Source organism: Podarcis tiliguerta (assembly GCF_965153285.1).
Source record: "Podarcis tiliguerta genome assembly, chromosome: 10".
Taxonomy (NCBI): domain Eukaryota; kingdom Metazoa; phylum Chordata; class Lepidosauria; order Squamata; family Lacertidae; genus Podarcis; species Podarcis tiliguerta.
In genome coordinates, this window is record NC_139543.1 from 45,394,966 (window position 1) to 45,415,339 (window position 20,374).

General features: G+C 38.8%; 2 protein-coding genes and 2 long non-coding RNA genes across 16 annotated transcripts in view; 2 read left to right on the forward strand and 2 right to left on the reverse strand.

The window, feature by feature from the left end:
* FAM227A (family with sequence similarity 227 member A) overlaps window positions 1-5,397 on the forward strand; it is a 22,698-nt gene extending 17,301 nt beyond the window's left edge. The window contains exons 15-16 of one of the 2 annotated variants that reach the window (XM_083401166.1): window positions 1,258-1,407; window positions 2,337-5,397. In XM_083401166.1, the coding sequence (XP_083257292.1) occupies window positions 1,258-1,407; window positions 2,337-2,460 (274 nt within the window). In that variant the 3' untranslated portion in view covers window positions 2,461-5,397. Of the gene's footprint in view, window positions 1-1,256; window positions 1,408-2,336 lie in introns of both variants that reach the window. The other variant, XM_083401167.1, reaches the window with a different exon arrangement.
* LOC310658813 lies at window positions 163-7,195 on the reverse strand. The gene is made up of 2 exons (XR_014502505.1): window positions 7,107-7,195; window positions 163-1,078 (listed from the first exon to the last, which is right to left on the reverse strand). It is a non-coding gene; the product is annotated as an uncharacterized lncRNA (long non-coding RNA).
* LOC310658812 lies at window positions 4,983-5,576 on the reverse strand. Its single transcript, XR_014502504.1, has 2 exons — window positions 5,095-5,576; window positions 4,983-5,060 (listed from the first exon to the last, which is right to left on the reverse strand). It is a non-coding gene; the product is annotated as an uncharacterized lncRNA (long non-coding RNA).
* DMC1 (DNA meiotic recombinase 1) lies at window positions 5,697-19,606 on the forward strand. 12 transcript variants are annotated; one of them, XM_083401178.1, is made up of 14 exons: window positions 5,697-5,759; window positions 8,161-8,251; window positions 8,920-8,964; window positions 10,002-10,148; window positions 11,263-11,345; window positions 13,008-13,060; window positions 13,521-13,562; window positions 14,540-14,612; window positions 14,889-14,980; window positions 15,858-15,931; window positions 16,470-16,584; window positions 16,977-17,037; window positions 18,053-18,169; window positions 18,743-19,606. In XM_083401178.1, the coding sequence occupies exons 2-14, from the start codon at window positions 8,195-8,197 to the stop codon at window positions 18,810-18,812; spliced, it is 1,029 nt and encodes a 342-aa protein (XP_083257304.1). In that variant the 5' UTR covers window positions 5,697-5,759; window positions 8,161-8,194; the 3' UTR covers window positions 18,813-19,606. The 12 variants fall into 12 exon arrangements, with proteins under 12 accessions (XP_083257304.1, XP_083257296.1, XP_083257299.1 ...); XM_083401170.1 differs by having other exon boundaries at window positions 5,741-5,759; window positions 8,201-8,251; XM_083401173.1 differs by lacking the exon at window positions 5,697-5,759 and adding an exon at window positions 5,769-5,988 and having other exon boundaries at window positions 8,201-8,251.
* Window positions 19,607-20,374: the final 768 nt, after the last annotated feature.

Here is a 20,374-nt window from a genome sequence, read left to right on the forward strand (position 1 = left end):
GAAGTCCCCACTCAAGGGGACTTACACAGATAAAATAGAACAAATTAAAAATATAGAAAAGTCAACCATTAAAATATAATTAAAGCAGACATAAAATAGTTCTGCTTCTTAGAGTAGAGGGCAACAATTTAGTCAGCAGAGACAAAAAAAGCACAGCTAGAGAATGATTTAGGAGCTGATTTTAATATGTTATAGTTAAAGATGCAACATCTCTGTCTGCAAACTAGTTCCCTGTATGGAAGACATGTTCACACTCCCAGTATTTTTTTGTCTTTTATGATTAAATAACCAACCTGTGCTGCAGAAGGATCAAACTTAAGTTTTAAATTCTGAATTATAAAGCAGTTTATCATTTACTAGGGCTGAGGACTTCTGGGTTATAAAGAGCACAAAAGGAAGACATGTGTATACCTTTTAGTTTCACTGGATTGCAGCCATTGACTTTCATTGGCCATTTCATGGTCCACTCAAGCCAAATTGCATTCCCAGAAACACACATGGGGCTGTTTCTACCACTGTAATGCAGAAGGTAGGAGGGCATGCAGTTCTTGACTTGGTATTAGTGGTCTTGGGCTCTTATAAAATCCTACTCTGAACCTTCAGTCTACTTTAGACCCATATTTAAAGATAATGGCCCCTATGCAGTTATGCATGCTTAAGCCCATTTATTTCAATATATTTACATCTGTGTAGTTGAAATATTTATACCCTGCCTACTAACCAAAGTCCTTGGGAGAGTGTACAATATTGTTAAAATGCTGTACAAAAACAATTTGGATATTGGAGTCCCACTCACGGGGCAGGGCTTTCTCACCCTGGCTGATTTTGATATCTACTTAGTTCCTTGGCTCCTGGTGGTAGATGCAAGAATTACAGGTGAGGCAAAGGCCTCCCTCACCTTCCAGTCTTTGGATGCCCCAAAGCGGATGAATTTCTGCATCGCACAACAGGTCTTGGAGGAAATAACCCTGGCCTGTAAATGGCTGCTTAAGTAGCCAGATGTTAAGGGTCCTTTGCAGATTGGTGCTTCCTCCCCCAAGCTGCTACTGATGTCCATCTCAACTGGTGTAACAGATTTCTGAAAAATAGTTTTGCATTATCCATAGAGTTGCCATTGACTGAGTTTTATTCCCAGATAATTACAGAATATGCTTCCCCTCACCCCCCCCGCCCCCCCCCCAAAGCTCAGTACATGTTCTCTTTGGTATGCTTGAGGTAAGCAATTGGATTAAAATTTTCCTTTACTTCTGAAATCACGGATTCTGCCCAGACATATGCAGAAGTGATCAAGCAAAGTTTTCGGAGCCTCCGCCAGAGGCACAAAGATTTCATGAAGACTTATCGGAGACACCGGAGAGAAATGAGGAAATTTGATCAACTGAGCAAGTATAACCTGTTGGTTTTCAGGTATTTAAAGAGCTTGTTAAGTACAGCTTTATACATTACAATCTCAACATGAAGGAGACTGGACTGTCTAAGGGCCTTTCCACGATCAGCTGTATGCAGAGCCAATGCATGGTTGCTGTTTGCTAACACTAAGAACTGTCATGACAGTTCAGATAGCTTAGAATTGTAGCATTGGAAGGGACCCGAAGGGTCATCTAGTCCAACTCCCTGCAATGCAGAAATCTCAGCTAAATTATCCATGATAGATGGCCATTAAACCTCTGCTTAAAAACCTCCAGTTAAGGATAGTCCACGGCTTCCCGAGGGAAATCATTCCAATGTTGAACAGCTCTTACTGTCAGAAAGTTCTTCCTGCTGTTTAATCAGAAACTCCTTTCTTGTTTTAGACATCCTTGTATTTTTGCTATGTTGCCTTATACTGTAGCGTACAGTTAAACTTGTGCATTTATTGTACCAGTCCACATACTGCCTCTCAGTTTTGTACTTCTATTGCATGGACTTGTCATTTCCCCAGCATTTAAAATTAAATGTTTTACTTGTGATAATCCCTCGTAAGCAGAACAACTCTCCCTGCACATTGTCTGCACAATTGCATTAACTTTTTTAAAAAATTGAAGTTGTATGCTTTCCCTGTTTATGATGGAGGGCTCATTAGGCATATTTAGGCATATTTAAGGATAAACTTCAGCAAGACTATGTCCCTCTCAGCGTGGTTGTCTGTCCTTGTGTTTTATTCATGATGTGCAGATGCCTTATAAAAAATGAGTAATCAGAGTGTGGCTATTTCACAGTAAATGACCATTGTGAAAGTAGCCCTAATTTTCTGCAATGTATTGCAAGGTTTCTCTTCACCTTCCTTAAATTTAATGGCTTTTTCTTTAAATTAATTTCAAGCATAATTAATTACACTTTTTCCCTTGTCACCACAGGCAAGAGATGCTGGAAGAGATGAAAAGGCAGGCCCAAAAGCAGAAAGAGTTGTTTTCTTGCTCAGAGGGACTGAGTTCTTCAGACAAGTTTATATGCCGCACCCCAAAAGTCACGTTCAACTAACTGACTTGTTAACTTACATGTGGCCCTAGCAATAAATTTAGTTTTCTCTTTTTGAAATGAATGAGACTTAAGTTCAAATTGAATCTATTTGGGAGAAGCTCTTCTATAAACATTGTTACTATCTGCTTTATAAAAAGAATGTTTAAAGGAAATTAACCTAGATTTGGTGCAAAGAGATGTACAAAAGCATTTCTGATTAGAAGCAATTGTGTATTACTGCATTACAGGAGTAAGGTGAGCACTGGTTGAGGGAGTTTCCTTCATTAATTCAGGCATGTCATTTATGTTGAATTCTTTTAAGAGAGGGTTCTCATTTTCATACCACTGTTTGGCCGTGTCCATTTCAATAATATATTGACTATGAACGGGACTTAAAAACAGGGCTCAGATATATCCTAGGCTAGACAGACTAAGTATAAAGCAGGGGTGGGGATTTTGGGACTCTCCATATTTTGCTAGATTACAACTGTCATCATCTCTGATCATTAGCCACACCAGATGGGGTTTATGGAAACTGGAATCCAGCAACCTCTGAAGAATCACAGGTTACCCATGCCTGGTTTAGAGGCACCTGGAAGCTGTCTTTAGAAATTTTATTTTTGCTACCTAGATCTCTATACATCTTCTAGATCTTAGCATACCTTACTTGGAAAGCTATATTTAAGCATATGTGTTTTCTCTTCACCTTATATTCTGTTTTCATGAAAATCAAATTGTAATATTTACCTTTAAGGGGCAGCATTTTGAAATGTTAAAAATCCCAACCTGCATTGCTTTTGAAAATCTACCATTATGTACTGAAATAATGGCTTTTTGCAATATCTATATATTTAACCCAACTCGGTCGTTTACATTATTTCAACAGTGCATTACAACTGTCAGTACTTATTTCATGCAGTTATTCTGAACACAATGCAGAGAAACACTAATTTAGTACACTTCGAAGGTCTGAACTTGTGTTTGACAATATTTGTTTAAAATCATAATTGACTACCTTTTTCAATGATTTCAAAGGCTCCTTAATCAGTGCTGTGACACAAGGCAGTATGTTCTTTCTCTACTTCACATCTTACCCTGCAGCCCAGTGAACTGAATGTGCTGGTCTTCAGTGTTGGTGGTCTCAGGGATGCAGCATTTAGTATTTTATGCCCATAAAAGTACTGTGATAAATCTATGGAGTACCTGTGTTTCATTATTACAAATCTATGAAGAATATATCAAATTTAATTTCCCTGAGACATAGTGATTTAGGAAAAAAATTGTAACAGGACATCAGTTCTATCTAGCCCAAGTTTACCTTTTCACATTTTATAATCCCAGCAATAAAAGGAGGAGTTAGAGGATTACATGAGCAATCCTACTAGAATTCTTTTTTCTTTCTTTCTTTTTTACAATTAGTTTGCAAAAAACATGCCCAAGTTAACATTTTCTGTCCTTGGAAGAAGAAATCTTTTGGTGTAGTGGTCTTACATAAAATACCCAGACAGGTAGCAATGTCCATAAAAACATCACCTGCCAACTTCTTAATTCTGAACCAAAAAAGGCAATTATGGTCAAGCTGAGAAATCCTGGCAATGAGCCATTTCTTACAGACATTCTGACAAAATTTCTTTTAGTTCTGTACCAGAGAAGTAGATTCTGGTCTGATCCAGTTTGCCAGATGTCATGCTGTTTTGCATGGACTGAGAAGAAGGTGCCCATCCCCAAATATTTGAAGCTACAACTGCCAATCCTCTTGCAATAGCTACGTTCAACAGTGCGAACTGGAGAGTAAGGCTATGTTTGTGCTCCTGCATTTCTGAACCATAGATTTAAGTACTGGGATATAGTCAAGGTGCATATGAAATAGTTTTTAAATTGTGTCTCTAAGCATGTACAGAATACTTTTCCTTCATCACCGAAAAGAATCCCATCCCATCAGTCCCAATGAATTTGGGCAAAGAGTTGGCCCCACTATTTTTAGTAAATAAGTATTGTTCTGTCCCATAATAAAGTTTCCACTGGGAGTGCGAATGGTGACAGTGGGCATATATGGCTCCCATATGTGAGCAAACACGTTTAATGTCTTGTACATGTCCTATAAGAAGTACTATGAATCTGTTCGTCCTTTGACATCACTTATGAAGCTGCTGCTCCATATCCCCTTTCAGTCTGAGGTGTGACAGAAGGATACAATGAATGGACCCTTTTCTGTAGTGGTGTCTAGATAGTAGACAACATTTCTCAACCAGTTAGCCTGGCCCAATTACTGCTCATTTTCTGACTACTGGCCAACACTCTCAGTTGGCAGGCTTTTAAAAGTATGATTTTTATTAACATGATGCTGAAGTTGTTTGCGCTCATGGTGTATTTTACTGGTAGTTTTGATGTGTGCTTTGTTTTGATCATATTTTAGTTACTGTTTTAACTTATCGTTTGCTGCCCTGTTCCCAAAAGGTATCATATAAATGTTGAAAGTAAATAAAATGCTTTCAGATTCTGTGTTTATATGATTCTAAGCAGCCAAATCCTTTCTGTGCTGCTTTTTCCCTTTCTAAGAATTTTAAGAATTTTAAAGGGTATGTAGCAGAATTTCTTTCTTTCTTTCTTTCTTTCTTTCTCTCTCTCTCTCTCTGTCTCTCTCTCTCTCCAGACATGCCGTGTACCAAATTCATACCAAATTCAAAATGTAAGATAGGAATTCATGGGCCTGATCCTCCTTGCAGATGGTAGAGGTCAAATTCTTATTACTCTGGTATAGCCAGACAGAAGCCTGCAGGTGTGAACATGTTCCCAAAGCATGGCCCAATAGCACAACCAACTGGTGCATTCATACATTTGTCTCTTTGATACGTTCTTACATAGGTTTGCTTTGTTTCCTGAGAATGTGTTTGCTTTGTTTGCTTCTCCTAACCCGTGTACAGTTAAAGATTGCAATAAAAAAAACCTGCTAATCTTTGTTGGCCTTCCTGATTGCTCTCTCCTCCACCCAGCTCCCTCACTCTTTAATGTCCCTACTCATTGCTGGGCTGTGAACCAGTCAGGATCTCAACATTACAGGCCATTTTTTATTTTCAGATATCTCTCCCCCCCCCCCTTTGGACTGTGGCTGACAGCTGCACTGAACATGATTTAAACCAGGCATAGGCAAACTTGGCCCTCCAGATGTTTTGGGACTACAACTCCCATCATCCCTGACCACTGGTCCTGTTAGCTAGGGATGATGGGAGTTGTAGTCCCAAAACATCTGGAAGGCCGAGTTTGCCTATGCCTGATTTAAACCCATAGTTAGACTTCCAGCTACTACAGCCTGTTCTTGGGTGAGACTGAGGGGTGGCCTGGGTACTTGATACATAGTGGGAAGGAGGCTCTGTGTAGTTGGACAGGATATCTGGTAGTTTTCTGGATATCTGCCTCCTCAGGTTCTCTGGAGAAAATACATAAAAACTGAGGCCAATGCGACAGGCTGTTTTCTGTCTTGGGAGCTATTTTACTGCTAGCACCACATCCTCCAGACTGTGGCTCCAAACCCATCTGCACACTGCCCTAGTAGGTGACATGGAGGATATGTTTTCAATGGCTACAAGTCACAATGGGTACATGCCAAACTTCCCAAAAGCATCAGGTTTAGTCACTGTGAGAGACAGGATGGTGTCTAGGTCTCTTCCATTGACACCGTATGGCCCCTCTAAGCACCACCAGGCTGTGCTCTTGATCTGTCAAAATGCCTGCAACTTTGCTCCAAGGTACCCTCAGGAGATCTAGCAACCCCTAGAGATACAACATCTATATTCTTCTGGTGTAAATGTGGATAGGATTGAAGCATTTGTCATCTTTGAGGGGGTGGTTGTTTTTTTAATATACATTCCCCAGCTACCCAGAGTATACCTGGAAGCCATTTTGGCTTCATTTTTCTCCTCAGAGCTGGCAGCTCTGTCTAGCAGCTTTTACACCTTTTTTCATCCAACGCTGGAGTGTGAATCCCAGAGCGTGTAGCAGAAGCAGACTTGCTTGTTTAAACCAAGTCAGCCTCAGTCATATGAGGTGAGGGGGAGGTAAAAGGCTGAACATAAAAAATGATACATCTGAACATTTTCAAAAACTCTAACCCTAACCCTATCACAATCTGAAATAATACATCATCTCTCCTTTGTAACATCTGATCCTAAATGTGACCCAAAGTCTCAGGGTTTTAGTTTGCTTTTCAGGGCATCCACGAAGAAGTAAATGTCATGGTAAAAAGTTAGAAGCACAGGGAAAAAAACGCTCTTTCCCACCATACATTATTCTGAGCCTTCTCTGCCACTTGAACGCTTAAACTGCCCTCCTTTTTCTGGCACATTCTTCTAGTTTTAGTATATATTTACTATCTGTCAAAGTGCTGGAGGGTCAGAAACAATTAAAAAATACTGAAAACACATGAGAAAGAGGGTCATGACCTTGCACTGGATATATTAGAAGAGTGCCACTAGATTTTACCTCAAAAAAGATACTAGTATGGGTGGATTCACATTACTGTTTCTTTCAGCATCAGGAGATTTCTTTTAGTAATGTGATGAGAACTGTATGGCACTGGAATGGTTTCAGTGATACACTGGTGAGTCATGGCGAGTGCTCTCACCTCACATACCTAAAAAAAAATACCTCACAATTAGTAAAACAGTCACCCGAGTCGTCTCCTGGCCTCTGTTCCATTTTCACTTTGCGGCACTGGAACCTGAGGTAGAGAACATACTTATAGCCTCACTTCTTCCTGATATGTAGCGCCACTGTCCAAAAATGGGAATGAACACAGTTGTATAATTTAAATATATATATATTTAAACCGGTATCATGGTCAAGAAAGCTGGGAACAATGAGAAAACAATGTGCAAGGATGATGTGATCTTCAGTAAATAGGCAAGATTATATAAAAAGGAGTTAAAACATGCCCTTCATATTTTTAATTGGATGCTTCCCATCTTGTCATTACCGAGGAGCGGGTGGTTATGTTACCTCAGGAAAATATTTTTACCTTTTCCCAAAGTTATTTTGAAACATGACGATTACGAATTAGTGGTTTTTCGCTTTCTCACTGTTAAATCACTTGTCACTTCAATAGCATATTGTTGAATTGAAACTGAGTGATTGGATGGCAGATGCCATTCTTTTCTTCAAGTTGAGAGCATTCCACAGTTTTAGCATGAGAGAAGAAGTTTTAGCATGAGATAGACTGAAGACCAATCCATATTTTTGAGGTGTTGAGGTCTATGTATGGTGACTTGATCGCCTCATTTTCATGTGAGGAGCTCTTTACAGGAGGCTCACGTGGACGTTTTCACAATTATCACAACAGAAAAGAAAAACAAAAAGCTTTCAAAATCTGTATTTTCTTTTATATGGTAAATTTGGATATTTTTATGTGGGAACTCTCTTACACCATAGCTTTCATTTAATATCAAATGCTCCAATGCTCCATGACGGATGAGAGTCTCACAACCCAGGTTGAATAAATTAGCCATTGCTACATCAGTGTGATGGAAGTCTTCAAGCATGTTGGAATCAAACAACTCTCTTTTAAATGTATGATAAAACTATTCAGTACACTTAGTCCCTTCTTGGATACGCTATATAAGTGATGAAGGCTGCCGTCTTATATGAATTGCACACTCCAGATCCATAAAAAGAGTTGCATATCTTATTCCTTTATATACTTTTACACTATCCAATCGCTTCTTGCAGCACTGATTGAAATCTTACTATATCTTATATTACAATGAAGTCCATGGAGGATCAAGTTGTGCAGGAAGAACCAGGATTCCAGGATGATGAGGTATAGATGCAAAGTTTGTTTTGTCTGGAATCCTCAAGAAAATTATACAAAATAGAATAAAACATTCATTTTTTTAGTAAACAAAATGGTTCATTTTTGAGTAAACTTAGAAGATGTGCATACTCATATAATTTTGCTGGGTGGCAACTTGAAATGGGGCATTCTCCAAGGGCAGCCCCTAAGCTGCCCACAGAGGCACATCTGGCACCTTTATAGTATAGCTTTCATCATAAGCTGAAATGCACCTCTCTTTATCCTAGCCTTTAGCACCTGAGATGCATGTTTTAGGACCCATCCTCTTCTTTTGATTGTAAATTGTTTTAACTGATTTTAATGTTGTGTTTTTATATTGCCTGGGACCGTATGGTGAAGGTTGGGTAAAAAAATAAAATAAAATTAATTCATTACAATTAATTAATTGCAACTATTAAGAAACCCCAGTGCTTTTTTTCTAGAAAAATAGGTGCCGGTACTCACCATAAAGTGCCATACTTTTTAACCAAAAAAAGTGGTCCTTGTACTGCGTACCCTTGAGCATGGAGAAAACCCTCTAAAAGTAATCCTGCTCTGGGATAACATATAGTTGGTTGACCAAAGTGAGAGATATGTGCATAAATATCAAAATAACACAGATTCTCGTAGTTGCTGTTGTTTTTGCATCCCTTTAGGAGTCCTTTTTCCAGGACATCGACCTGCTACAGAAGCATGGAATTGTAAGCACACTTTAAAAATGCATCTGTATCCTTATTTGCCTTTCTACTCTCTGTTTGAGCTCTGACTGCTATTATGAAGCGGGCGTCACATCCTTAATTTCAAGCAAGAAAACATAAAATTTTCAGTCTTTTATAGTAATCAAGATTACTTGGACTATGTGTACACTACTGTTAAACTGAGATAAGCTGTGGTGGCCAGGTGAAAAAGACCATTGTGTCTGCTGAAATTCCTTCTTCTACACAACTTACAAAGCTGCAAGAACTCTGTCTTTTTTTATTTTTACCTGGCCATCCTAAAGGTAATGACTAACATAAATGCAGCCTGTACCCAAAAAGATACTCAGCTGTTCCATTGTTCGTGTCATTGATAAGCTACTGCGCTGGAACTGATTTTACTTCACAGAGAAATTATTAAATGTCCACTACATTCAGAAAAAATACAATGAATGCTTAGAGAACTACAGGGTATAGGTACTCCTATCTGGATAGCACCAGAAAATTATATAGAAATGGTACAGCTTAATATTCTTAGAAATCAGGGATGGGGGGAACCTGAGACTCTCCAGATGTTGTTGGACTTCAGTTCCCATCCATTGCTGCCAGCATGGCCAATTGATAGGGGTGATAGGAGTTGTAGTTCAGCAACATTTGGAGGATTATAGGTTCCCCATTTGTGCTATACATCATTCTTTCCTGTTCTGCAATTTTGCCTTTGATTTCCAGCTGCTTAGGAAAACAAGGAGACCCAAACAATATATAGGCGCCACATTCATTCTGTTAATTTATTTTCATAATGTTGATCCAGCCTTTCTTTCTGAAAAGGACCTGACTAAAAACACACACCATAGAGTAGAAATCACTTGCATTTATTGATTAAAATGAGATAAAAATAAATGTAATTAGGAAACCTGCAGCAAACACCATTTTTAAGCCCTCCTAATTTTAATGAGGAACAAGATTTTGGTTTATTAACCTCCTTGATATATGTAACATCTCATGAACATCAAGAGTTCTAATCCTTTTTATGTCCTTCACAGAATGTGGCTGATATTAAAAAGCTGAAAACAGTGGGAATTTGTACAATCAAAGGAATTCAGATGACAACTAGGCGGGCACTATGCAATGTTAAGGGACTCTCAGAGGCCAAAGTGGAGAAGATAAAAGAGGCAGCCAACAAACTTATAGTAAGCAAACTCTAGCACTCCATCCTTGGGTCATTTCACACTGATAGCATAAGATGGAATATAAGCATGACTGCTTTCTTGAAACCCTTATATTAAATATTTGTACCAGTTAATGTGCCTGGCAAGCCATCATAACTTCACCCAGGAATGGTTGGCAATCCAGTACATATCTATCTAGGAGTAACTGTTGGTATACTTTCTTGGTCAAAACACTTATCTTAGAGGTCAATTTCACATATTTTGGAAGTTGTGTTTTTCTATGATGAGCCATTGTGAGGCAGTTCAATGCATTTGTTTCACCACATTAACTTTGAAAGCATGTGGCAAGAGAACCATGGCTTTCTGCAATTTGTACTCATGGTAAACACATAATGAAATAAATGTGTAGCTGCTTCCCATGTTTTAGAGATCATTGTCAAAACATGCAGTAAACATTAATTCACTAGTTCAGTAGTTGGAAATTGCCTTCTAATCAGATGTCAACTATCACAGAAACAGAGGAAATGCATCACAAAAAGGACAAAATATGGCACATACCTGCATATGCTACTTCATATGTGCAAATTTAGAAAGAATGTGTTGTATGTATCCAATGGTATTGATCAGTTGATTGATTTCTATCAGCAGGACTGGGTGGGAAGCAATTTCCAGCTATTTCCCGTCCCCACTGCAGCCTCCTGTGTCCTCCTAAATCTGCTCTAGGGGTTTCTCCTAACGCTCTGGGGTAGAACTGGAAGTTTGGGGGAGGCAGGGAATCATGAAAAATTGCTTCTCTCTTCATTCCACTGAACACAACCTTACAGCCAGCCAACACATTATTATTTTTTTAATGGACCAGACAGCCCTGCAGTAGAGGACTCTTCTCTATTAAGTAGGGAAGGGTCGTGGCTACAGCACATGCTTAGCATGCCAAAGGTTCCAGGTTCAATCTTCAGTATGTCCTGGTAGGGCTGGAAGACATCCCCTGTCTGAAATCTAGGATTTCAGCTGCCAGTAAGTGTAGACAAGGGTTGGGGAATGTGTGGCCATCTAGATGTTGTGGGACTAGAGCTCCCATCATCCTTGATCATTGTTTATGCTGATTAAGGTTTCAACTGCTTTGTGCTTCTTACAGGAACCAGGATTTTTGACAGCTTTTGAGTACAGTGAGAAACGTAGGATGGTGTTCCATATCACCACAGGAAGTCAGGAATTTGAGTTAGTAAACAGCCAACACTGCTTTTTATTTAACTCAGTATTTCAAGAAGCTTTCGTTGTTGCTGCTTGTTTTGCTGTTTGTTTGTTTGTTTGTTTGCTAACAAGTTCTATATCCAGACCCAATTTAATAGCTAACAGTGTCACACTATGCATGCTGCTCTGAAACAAGTCCTGTTAAATTCAATGAACCTTACTCCCAGGCAAGTGTGTATATAGGATTGAAGCCTAATGATGCCAGGACCATTATCCTGTCTTCTCCCAACTTAAGGTCCTAGGGAAGTCCAAGCTGATGTCCTGACACTCCTTATAGGACAGAGGATGCAATCCCAAGAGCAGGGTCAAGACAAAGGAAGTCCAGTCAAGTAATTGAGTCAAAACTGACAATCCAGTAAGGGTAGACTAGAGATGGGAAACCTGTGTCCCTCTAGGTGTTGTTGGACCACAGTTCCCATCAGCTCTAGCTAGCTTGGATAATGAGCAGGGAAGTTGGTGTTGTATTCTAGCAACATCAGGAGGATTGCACATTCTGTAAATCTGGAGCAGTTGTCAAAACCTAACCAGGAAGCCAGGAAACACAAGGCAGCTTTTCATCTCCTGGAGAATTCAGAGTACCCAGTGGTGGCTAGGGAGAGCTGTTGCCTCAGTACTATGCAGAAGCCTTCTGAGTCTTCTGACTGAACTGCCTATCAGCACTGTGAAGAGCTGTCTGTTCTTTTGAAAGGTCATTGCCCTTTTCTGTCAGAAGTGCCTCCTACATACAGCACAAGAGATGACTTGGGCAGGTGTCCATATTCTTGGCATGGTAGTGGGGGTGGAGGAGCAATGGATCCCCAGGTGATGTCCTCTTTCCCAGATGAATGAAGTCAAATAACAGGACAAGCCATGTTGGTTACTCCCCATCCTTTAAGAAAGATGGAGCAGTTGGCAATTATATTATTAGGCAAAATGGGTGGCAGTTTAGTAGATAGGGGAAAATATGTACAAACCACATTTAAAGCACAAACTTCCTTTTTAAAAAAATAGTGTACAAATAAGTGGGCTAAAGATCAATATACATTAAAAGGTTAGAGTCCAACACAGTTTGGCAAGTTTAAGCCCATTTGTTTCAATGAACAAGTGTAGAAAACTCCATGTTGGATTGTGGCCAAAATATTTACATATCAGAAACTCTATCAACCAGTTATTTATATCTTCCTCTTCTACTGCTTCTTCAGAACAAGCAAGTTTATTAAGCCAACTTCAAATCATAGCTTAATATTGTGGCTTGTTCTGAAGATGTTAATTATAGCTTCCTGATTCAGATAAAATGGGAAACAAGAGTTAATGGAAGATTTTCTGGTTTATTTGCCAGTTTGTGCAAAGGGGCTGCATCTGTGGCCAACAGGCTTCTTCATATCTTGTTTTAATGACTGTACAAATGTTGTCATTTGATGTCACAACAGTAACCCTATAATGTATATTCGAGATCTAAAGGAATAGCAATTTCCTGTAAGCTAGAAGCCAGCTAATAGCTACCCACGTTGTCCCTACAGGCTGTAAAAATCACATGCAGGGTCTTTCAACATGGGCACACTTTCCTTACAGCAAAAAGTTTATTTCATATTGCTCTCTTGGCTTTGTGACCTGTTTTGCATAACTTCTTCCCCTTATCTGCACTTCTAGTAAACTCTTGGGTGGTGGAATTGAAAGCATGGCAATTACTGAAGCCTTTGGGGGTGAGTGAAAGTATATCATGGAACATGTTCACTTCCCTAAGCTATTGTAAGTGTGTGTTTGGGTGATACGATACTCTGGCTTGTTTGTAGAAATATTTAGGGGGCAAACCCCTATTTTTTGTAGTGCATGTATTTGCTGGTGGTGTCTGCCATTAGTGTTTTTGGTGGGGCCATATAAATGAGTAAAAAGGGTGAATGGGTAATTTAAAAGAAATATTTATTTCAAGATCAGTTTAAGCTATGCCCTAAATTTCTTAAACTTAATCCAGCTTTGTGCAGTGTTCAGGCAAACTTGCTGAAACATCAGCTGATGCATGGGGAGTTCAATTCTGCTTTCTGCAGAAAGCAGCCCAAATAATTTGTGTGTGTGTGTTTTGGGCAGCGGGGCGGGGGGAGGGGATAATACTGACTATATTGTTTCATATGACTAGCAAATTTAATTCTTTATATTTTTAATTAGAATTCCGAACCGGCAAAACTCAGCTTTCCCACACTCTTTGTGGTATGTATATGACACCCATCCTGAGAACTGTATGTTCTGTTTCCAAAAACTTGTAATTTGCTTTTAAATTAATAACTAATAGAAATATTTCTGCATCGAGATTATCTATCTTAAGGATGAAGACCTAAAAGTATATTAGTTTTACAAATAAAAAAACTGCCACTAATTCTGATTACTATTTTAATGTTATTTATAATTTCCAGATCTAACTTAACTTAGGGTACAATCTTAAAACCCCTCCAATGTTGTTGCCTGGGAGAGGTTAGGATGGTGTATATTCACCTCCCTGCCAAAGGAAAGGAGTGCTGCTGAGATGGGGAGGAATATGCCACAGCTGAGGCTTCTGGTATGCCCAAGCAGGCAGGAGGCTACTACCAACAGAGTTAGGGTAGAGTGATGGAGGCTTAGGACCTGCAGGACTCAAAGGTCTGCAGATCCCCCAAGGAATCATATCATTGGGTTCCTCAGCTAGTACAGCAGGGGGACGGGACAATCTCATTCCTCAACAGCTAGAACAAAATTGACCTTTTCCCAGTTTTCTAGGGTCAAAAGGCTCTCTGCTCCAGCTAATGTAGGATAGGGTTGCCATATTTCAAGGAGTAAAAGCCAAGACACCCCAAAAGTTGTTGAGTTTTTTTTACACAAGACCCAGGACAAAGCACCAGGAATGTCCAGGAAAATCTCGGTATATGGCAGCCCCAATGGCGGAGTCATTAACCAGTGAACTCTGCTATGCTCTATGGAAAGGGAGGTTCCTCCACTTTCTTAGAACTTCCTTCCACATTGTGAGCTTTTGATCATGCCTTTGGGGGCTGGTCAAGAACAGAAATTACTTGGGATACTTCTAAGTAGTCTTGAGGATTTACACTGGCCTTACTATAAAGTTGATAGTGATTATCAATAATGAAAAATTCCATGTATTAAAATGGCATGTAGTAGGGCTTAAATTTGTTCACTCCTTATTGTGTGTTTTATAGTAACTGCCCAGCTTCCTGGAACGGATGGCTATACTGGTGGGAAGATTATTTTCATTGACACAGAAAATACCTTGTATCCTTTCTTTTGAGATATTACAGTTTTAACAGAATAAATTGGAAGATTTTCCTAATGGTGACAATAAAAAAAATGTTTTGTGGTGTTAAGATTTGAAGAGCCATTTATATGAAACTTGAGTTTTATGGGTGGGTGTGTAGAGAATACCATTTATTTAATTAACTGTAGTGCATGAAGAACTGCTGAGAAGAATTTTTGCTTGTATGGGAATTCAGCTACCACTTCTCAGAAACTGGATTAGAAACTAGATACCTTAACAAGGAAACACCCCAGCCGTCCAGACCGCCTTCGTGATATTGCTGATCGCTTCAATGCAGACCATGATGCAGTTCTTGACAATGTATTATATGCACGGGCATATACAAGTAAGATTGCAACTGAAGATTGCATGGAAATCTTCCCCACTTTAAGATTAAACCATTTTCAGCTCAGTACCAAGGGGCCATCAGGAATATTATGAATTACCATTTTAAAATATGAACTCTATATTTTTGTTGTTGTGGTCCTTATGCATTCCTGTAGTGTATATGATTATCTTACCTAATTTGCATTGGGTAAAAGTAGGTTTCAACAGAACAAATTTAAGTCTGGGGTATAAAGCTTACCTGCATTGGGATGAACCCACAGGGCTTATCCACATGTACCTTTCCTCTGTGTTTTCCATGCACAGTCCATGCTTTAAGGTCTGTGGTCCAAGTACTCTTTTTTTTTTTTTTTTTGCTCTGGAGCTCTCCCTGCAAAAACCTGTGCTTTACTGCTGATTCAGAGCAAACAGCAATGATAACAAGTGGTATAATTATATGCTCCCTTACCTTTAGATAGTTACCTTTGCCTAAGGCAGAAAACGTAGCAGTTATCTCAAGAAAAAAATGCAGAAGACAGTCCACAGTAGCATTGCTCAAAGTCAACTAAAGCTGTAAATGTGGGGTTGATTTCCACTGCTTCTTCAACAAACAATTGTGTCAAAAGCTCTTTTTGGATGTGCAAAAGCCACTTCAAGTCCTTCAGTATAGCATAATCTTTTTAAAAATCTTAAATGTTTTGTGGATGGAACCTTATCCACGATATTATTACATGAGATGAAAGATACAATATATTTTTGTTGGTGGAAAACTATGCTTCCACCAAATCCTCTGGAACACAAGTTTCTACTTGCTAAGCAAGCTACCTACTTCTTCCCCCCTTTCATATTGGTTTCTAACTGCTTTTCCTGTTTTTATCATTCTTCCATGGTGCTTCAAGGTGAACATCAGATGGAATTGCTTGACTATGTTGCTGCCAAATTCCACGAGGAGCCAGGCATTTTCAAACTATTGGTATAACTCATATGTTTATGTTAGCGATCTGCTCTGCTTTCCTTATTTTTATTACGTATGTACTTTGTAGTTTTTATATTGTAATTTTATGTTGTGAACCACCCTGAGATCTATGAGTATAGGGTGGTATACAAATATAATAAAAAAAGAAATATAAATAATAAGCTACACCCCTGTATCCACTAACATAAACCCCACAGAACTCAATTTATGTTACATTTATTCTAAAATGTATACCCAATTTCCTCCCTCCCAAAGGAGTAGTTCAAAGCAGCTAACATGTAAAACACAGAAAAATAAAAATAGAAGTCCAAATTTAAAATCCATTGCTGTACTATAAAAGAACACAACTTAACAGCTCCAAAAAAATAAAATAAAATAAAATAAAAATCCCACAGAAAACCCAGCATGGGACCCAATGGGACTCAATTCTGAGTAGACATGTATAAGATTGTGCTGTTCATTTATATATCTTGAATATTTTCCAAGTAAATTTTTCTCCTTTCACATCCTCTCCCTCTCTACTATTTCTTTGCAGGTAATCGATTCCATTATGGCGCTATTCCGCGTGGACTTCAGTGGTCGGGGGGAACTGGCTGAAAGGCAACAGAAGCTTGCTCAGATGCTGTCAAGGCTTCAAAAAATATCAGAAGGTATGAGAAGCATGTAAGGCAGAATACCATGCTTTTAGATGACTGAAAAATAACTGTTAGTGTAGCCCAAGGCTATTACCTTTTTTCGTCTTCTTCTTTAAGCACCGGCATTTTCACCAAATAATATACTGCCAGGAGAGCAAGTATAGTGTAGTAGATAAGTGTCAAGTTTGGTTGTGGGAAATGTATTTCACACCTCCACTCCACCATAAAATGTAACAAAAATGTGCTAGTTGTTTAAAACGCAGTTAATATTTTTCAATATTATGGGAACTTTAATAAGCATAGTTCACCATTCATTACCAGAAATGCTTAAAAGCATTCTGGGAGGAAACATAATGAATTTTCTCTTTATATTTATAATCTTCCCTTGGACCTTGTTTTCACTGCAGAATATAACGTGGCTGTGTTTGTAACTAACCAGATGACTGCTGACCCGGGAGCAACAATGACGTAAGCAATTTATTAGCAATTTACTGCGATTTTTCATAAGCCACAGAAATAGGAAGTAAGATAGTACAGTGGTACCTCGGGTTAAGTACTTAATTCATTCTGGAGGTCCGTACTTAACCTGAAACTGTTCTTAACCTGAAGCACCACTTTAGCTAATGGGGCCTCCCACTGCTGCTGCGCCGCCGGAGCACGATTTCTGTTCTCATCCTGAAGCAAAGTTCTTAACCTGAAGCACTTTTTCTGGGTTAGCGGAGTTTGTAACCTGAAGCATATGTAACCTGAAGCGTATGTAACCCTGTATGGGGAAAGGGCTAGGATAGGTGGAATAGTCTATGAAGAATGTTAAACAGGTTTTTCTATATTCTTACTTCTCTGAGAGTGCACTGCAATTATGGGTAAAGATGGACCAGTTAGCCATTGGTGCAACTCATGCCCCTTTCCATCAACATCAGTCTCAGAATGTGGCCCCTTAAAAAACCCACATTTCCAGAATATGCCAGTTGAAGTTCATAAGAAGGATGGAGATCACTAGAGTTTCACTTTCAGATATAAATAGTTCTGGGGAGCTTCTCATCTGAGTGTCAGCACTTTTCAGCTTGGAGCGCTTTTTTTTGGGGGGGGGGGCTCTGCTTAGGGCTGTCATTTGTGGACAAGCCCTAAGCAATTTCAAGGTAGCACTGAAGGACCACATTCAAGGTTGTAGTGGTAGAGAAAATATAAAAATTAAACAAAATAACATCCACAGCTTTTTTTTTACTATAATTATCTTTATGTGTTTGTAATCAGAAGTGATGTACATTTTATGTAGCCCTTAAAAATTCCCTATCTGAAGCTGCTGGTGATCATTTATTTGGGCAAAACTAAAAAAAACCTCAACAACTCTGGCCAAATGAAAATCAAATGAAATCAAATCTCAACAACTTTTGTGTCTGGATTTCTACTTTTTGAAATACGGCAACCCTAAATTATCCTATTTCTCTCATCCAATCATTCTCTTTTTGTTTGTTTGCTTTAGCTTTCAGGCTGACCCCAAAAAGCCCATTGGGGGTCACATCCTTGCTCATGCTTCTACAACTAGAATTAGTTTGCGTAAAGGAAGAGGAGAGTTGCGTATTGCCAAGATATATGATAGGTAATATAGAGGTTTGTGGTACAGCGCATGCTATAGTTTCAATGACTTATATGGTTTATTTGGCTTCAAGTTAACTTTGTTTCTGAATGGATGTATATAAAAAGGGGAAGTGTGAATGAAGGAGGCACTCTATCTTGAAATTAAGATTCAGGTTCCAAATAAGAGGGAAAACTGCTCTTACTAATCTGAACTAAACTTCTCTCCTCCTTGGCACCTTCAAAAGAACCAAATGTGTAATTAACAGTTCTTGCTAATTAGCCTAGGCCTATGGGTGTTTGTTTGATATTAAGGAAGATGGTAACCAAGTCTGAGTATTTATATTGATTCAGTTATGATTATCTGAGTCAGAATTCAAGTAAATCTGATAAAAATATGCTTGAAACCCATGTATGATCAAGGCTATTGCTTCTACCATGTAAAAAAGAAGAAGAAATCAATTCAATGAGAAAGTCAAAACAAATTTTATCCAAACCCCCATAAAAGTAATGTATGCACTGGATTCCCGTCCCCCCTACATATCAATGCCTGCATGTAGAGTTATTAAAAATGGACTCAAATTCTGTGTTTTCTCAGCCCAGAAATGCCTGAGAATGAAGCCACATTTGCAATAACTGCTGGAGGAATTGGAGATGCCAAAGAATAGGCAGAACTTGGTGGTGAACAAAGGAAGGCACACCCACAAGCTAAATCGTGTCTAAAGTTAGTTAATTCCTGGTTACTTTTGTTCCAAATCCAGAGTGTTTTAATTTCTAAACACTTGTTGACATTATCATTGGGAATGTTGTGATCTTTTGTAATTATAGAGCAGGTTGGCTCTATGAAGGTAGTAAACTGGTCACGGTCAACCTCTGAAACCTGTATGGCTGAGCTTTTTGCATGCCGACACAGATTTTGTGCAAGGTGGCAACTGGCTTGCTACAACTTAGGTGTCAATACAAAGCAATTTCAATAGGCTGAGAGGAACCCAGTGGGTATGAGAATTAAGGCTTACAAAAATGCTTAGAAATTATTTTAAAGAGATGTTGTTAATTGTTTGTTGCCCTTTTTAAAACTGATGTTTCTGTTGCAAAAAAATCACATTCCACCTCAAGGACATAACACCCAGCACTGTTTTCACTGCCAAGGGCTGCCTAACTATGTCCTTGAAGTCCTACAATATTTGCATGTAGAATGGAATATAATAGCATGGAATGCTATTGAGAATAAAATAGTATTTATTAACTGCCCAGCATTTTAAAAAGTATGCTTGTCACTGGAGCCTCCAGATAAAGAATAAGCTGGTGTAGAAAAATGGAAATGGTTTTTGCTAGAGGAATAGACGAATTGTTTATAATGTTGTTTTTATGAGTCTTGACAGCTCTATTTAACTGAAACTAAATTGTTTATACTTGCATTTTTAATAAAATGTAGCAGTTGCTAGCTTTTTCATCCATGAAATGCATTAAACTACTTTTTTCCCATTTGTTATGTGGGTAACAAGTGGAAGCTGCCTCCCAATAAGTTTATTCTAATTGTCTTATTCTTCCTATGCAATCTGTGCCACTGACAGCATATGTGTCAAGGAACTCTCTGCATCCAGCAATGCCAAACATAATCAAAAGGTGATTTTGAACATCCCTGAACACAATGTGGGGAGGGCTGATAGCATTTCATTTTTGAACCTTAGGCTTGTGGGCTTCCTGCCTTTCTTCTCTTCCTCAGGCTCAATCACTATGAGATCAGAAACATTCGCTTCCTTTTAAAACTAACTGCAATTTGTTAATTCATGCAAACTGCCCGTGGTTTATCCAAACAAGTCAAGATCAAACCATGGTTTCTGATGCTGCCTCATTCAGATAAAGCAAGATTTAGCACCCTGTACAGTACTGCTTTTAACTCAAGGATTTGGGCCTAGGACACATGCAGTAATTATAAAGCAGACAATACCTTGAGTAGGTTCAGTGTTTATGCTGGCACCAGACAACTGCAACTTGTTCTCACAACCCTGAAAAGATGGAAGCCGACAAACAGGTCATGAATTTGGTGGTACTGTACTCTCATGTTCTCCAACAACTTGCATTCAGAGGAATGCTGCCTGATAGTGGAGATGTCCATCATAACTAGTTGCCACGGACAGCCAATGTGTCTAATCCTCTTTTCAAGCTAAATTGGTGACTGTAGCTATATCTTGTATCGGGAAGTTTCTAATGTTTGACGTTTTATTAT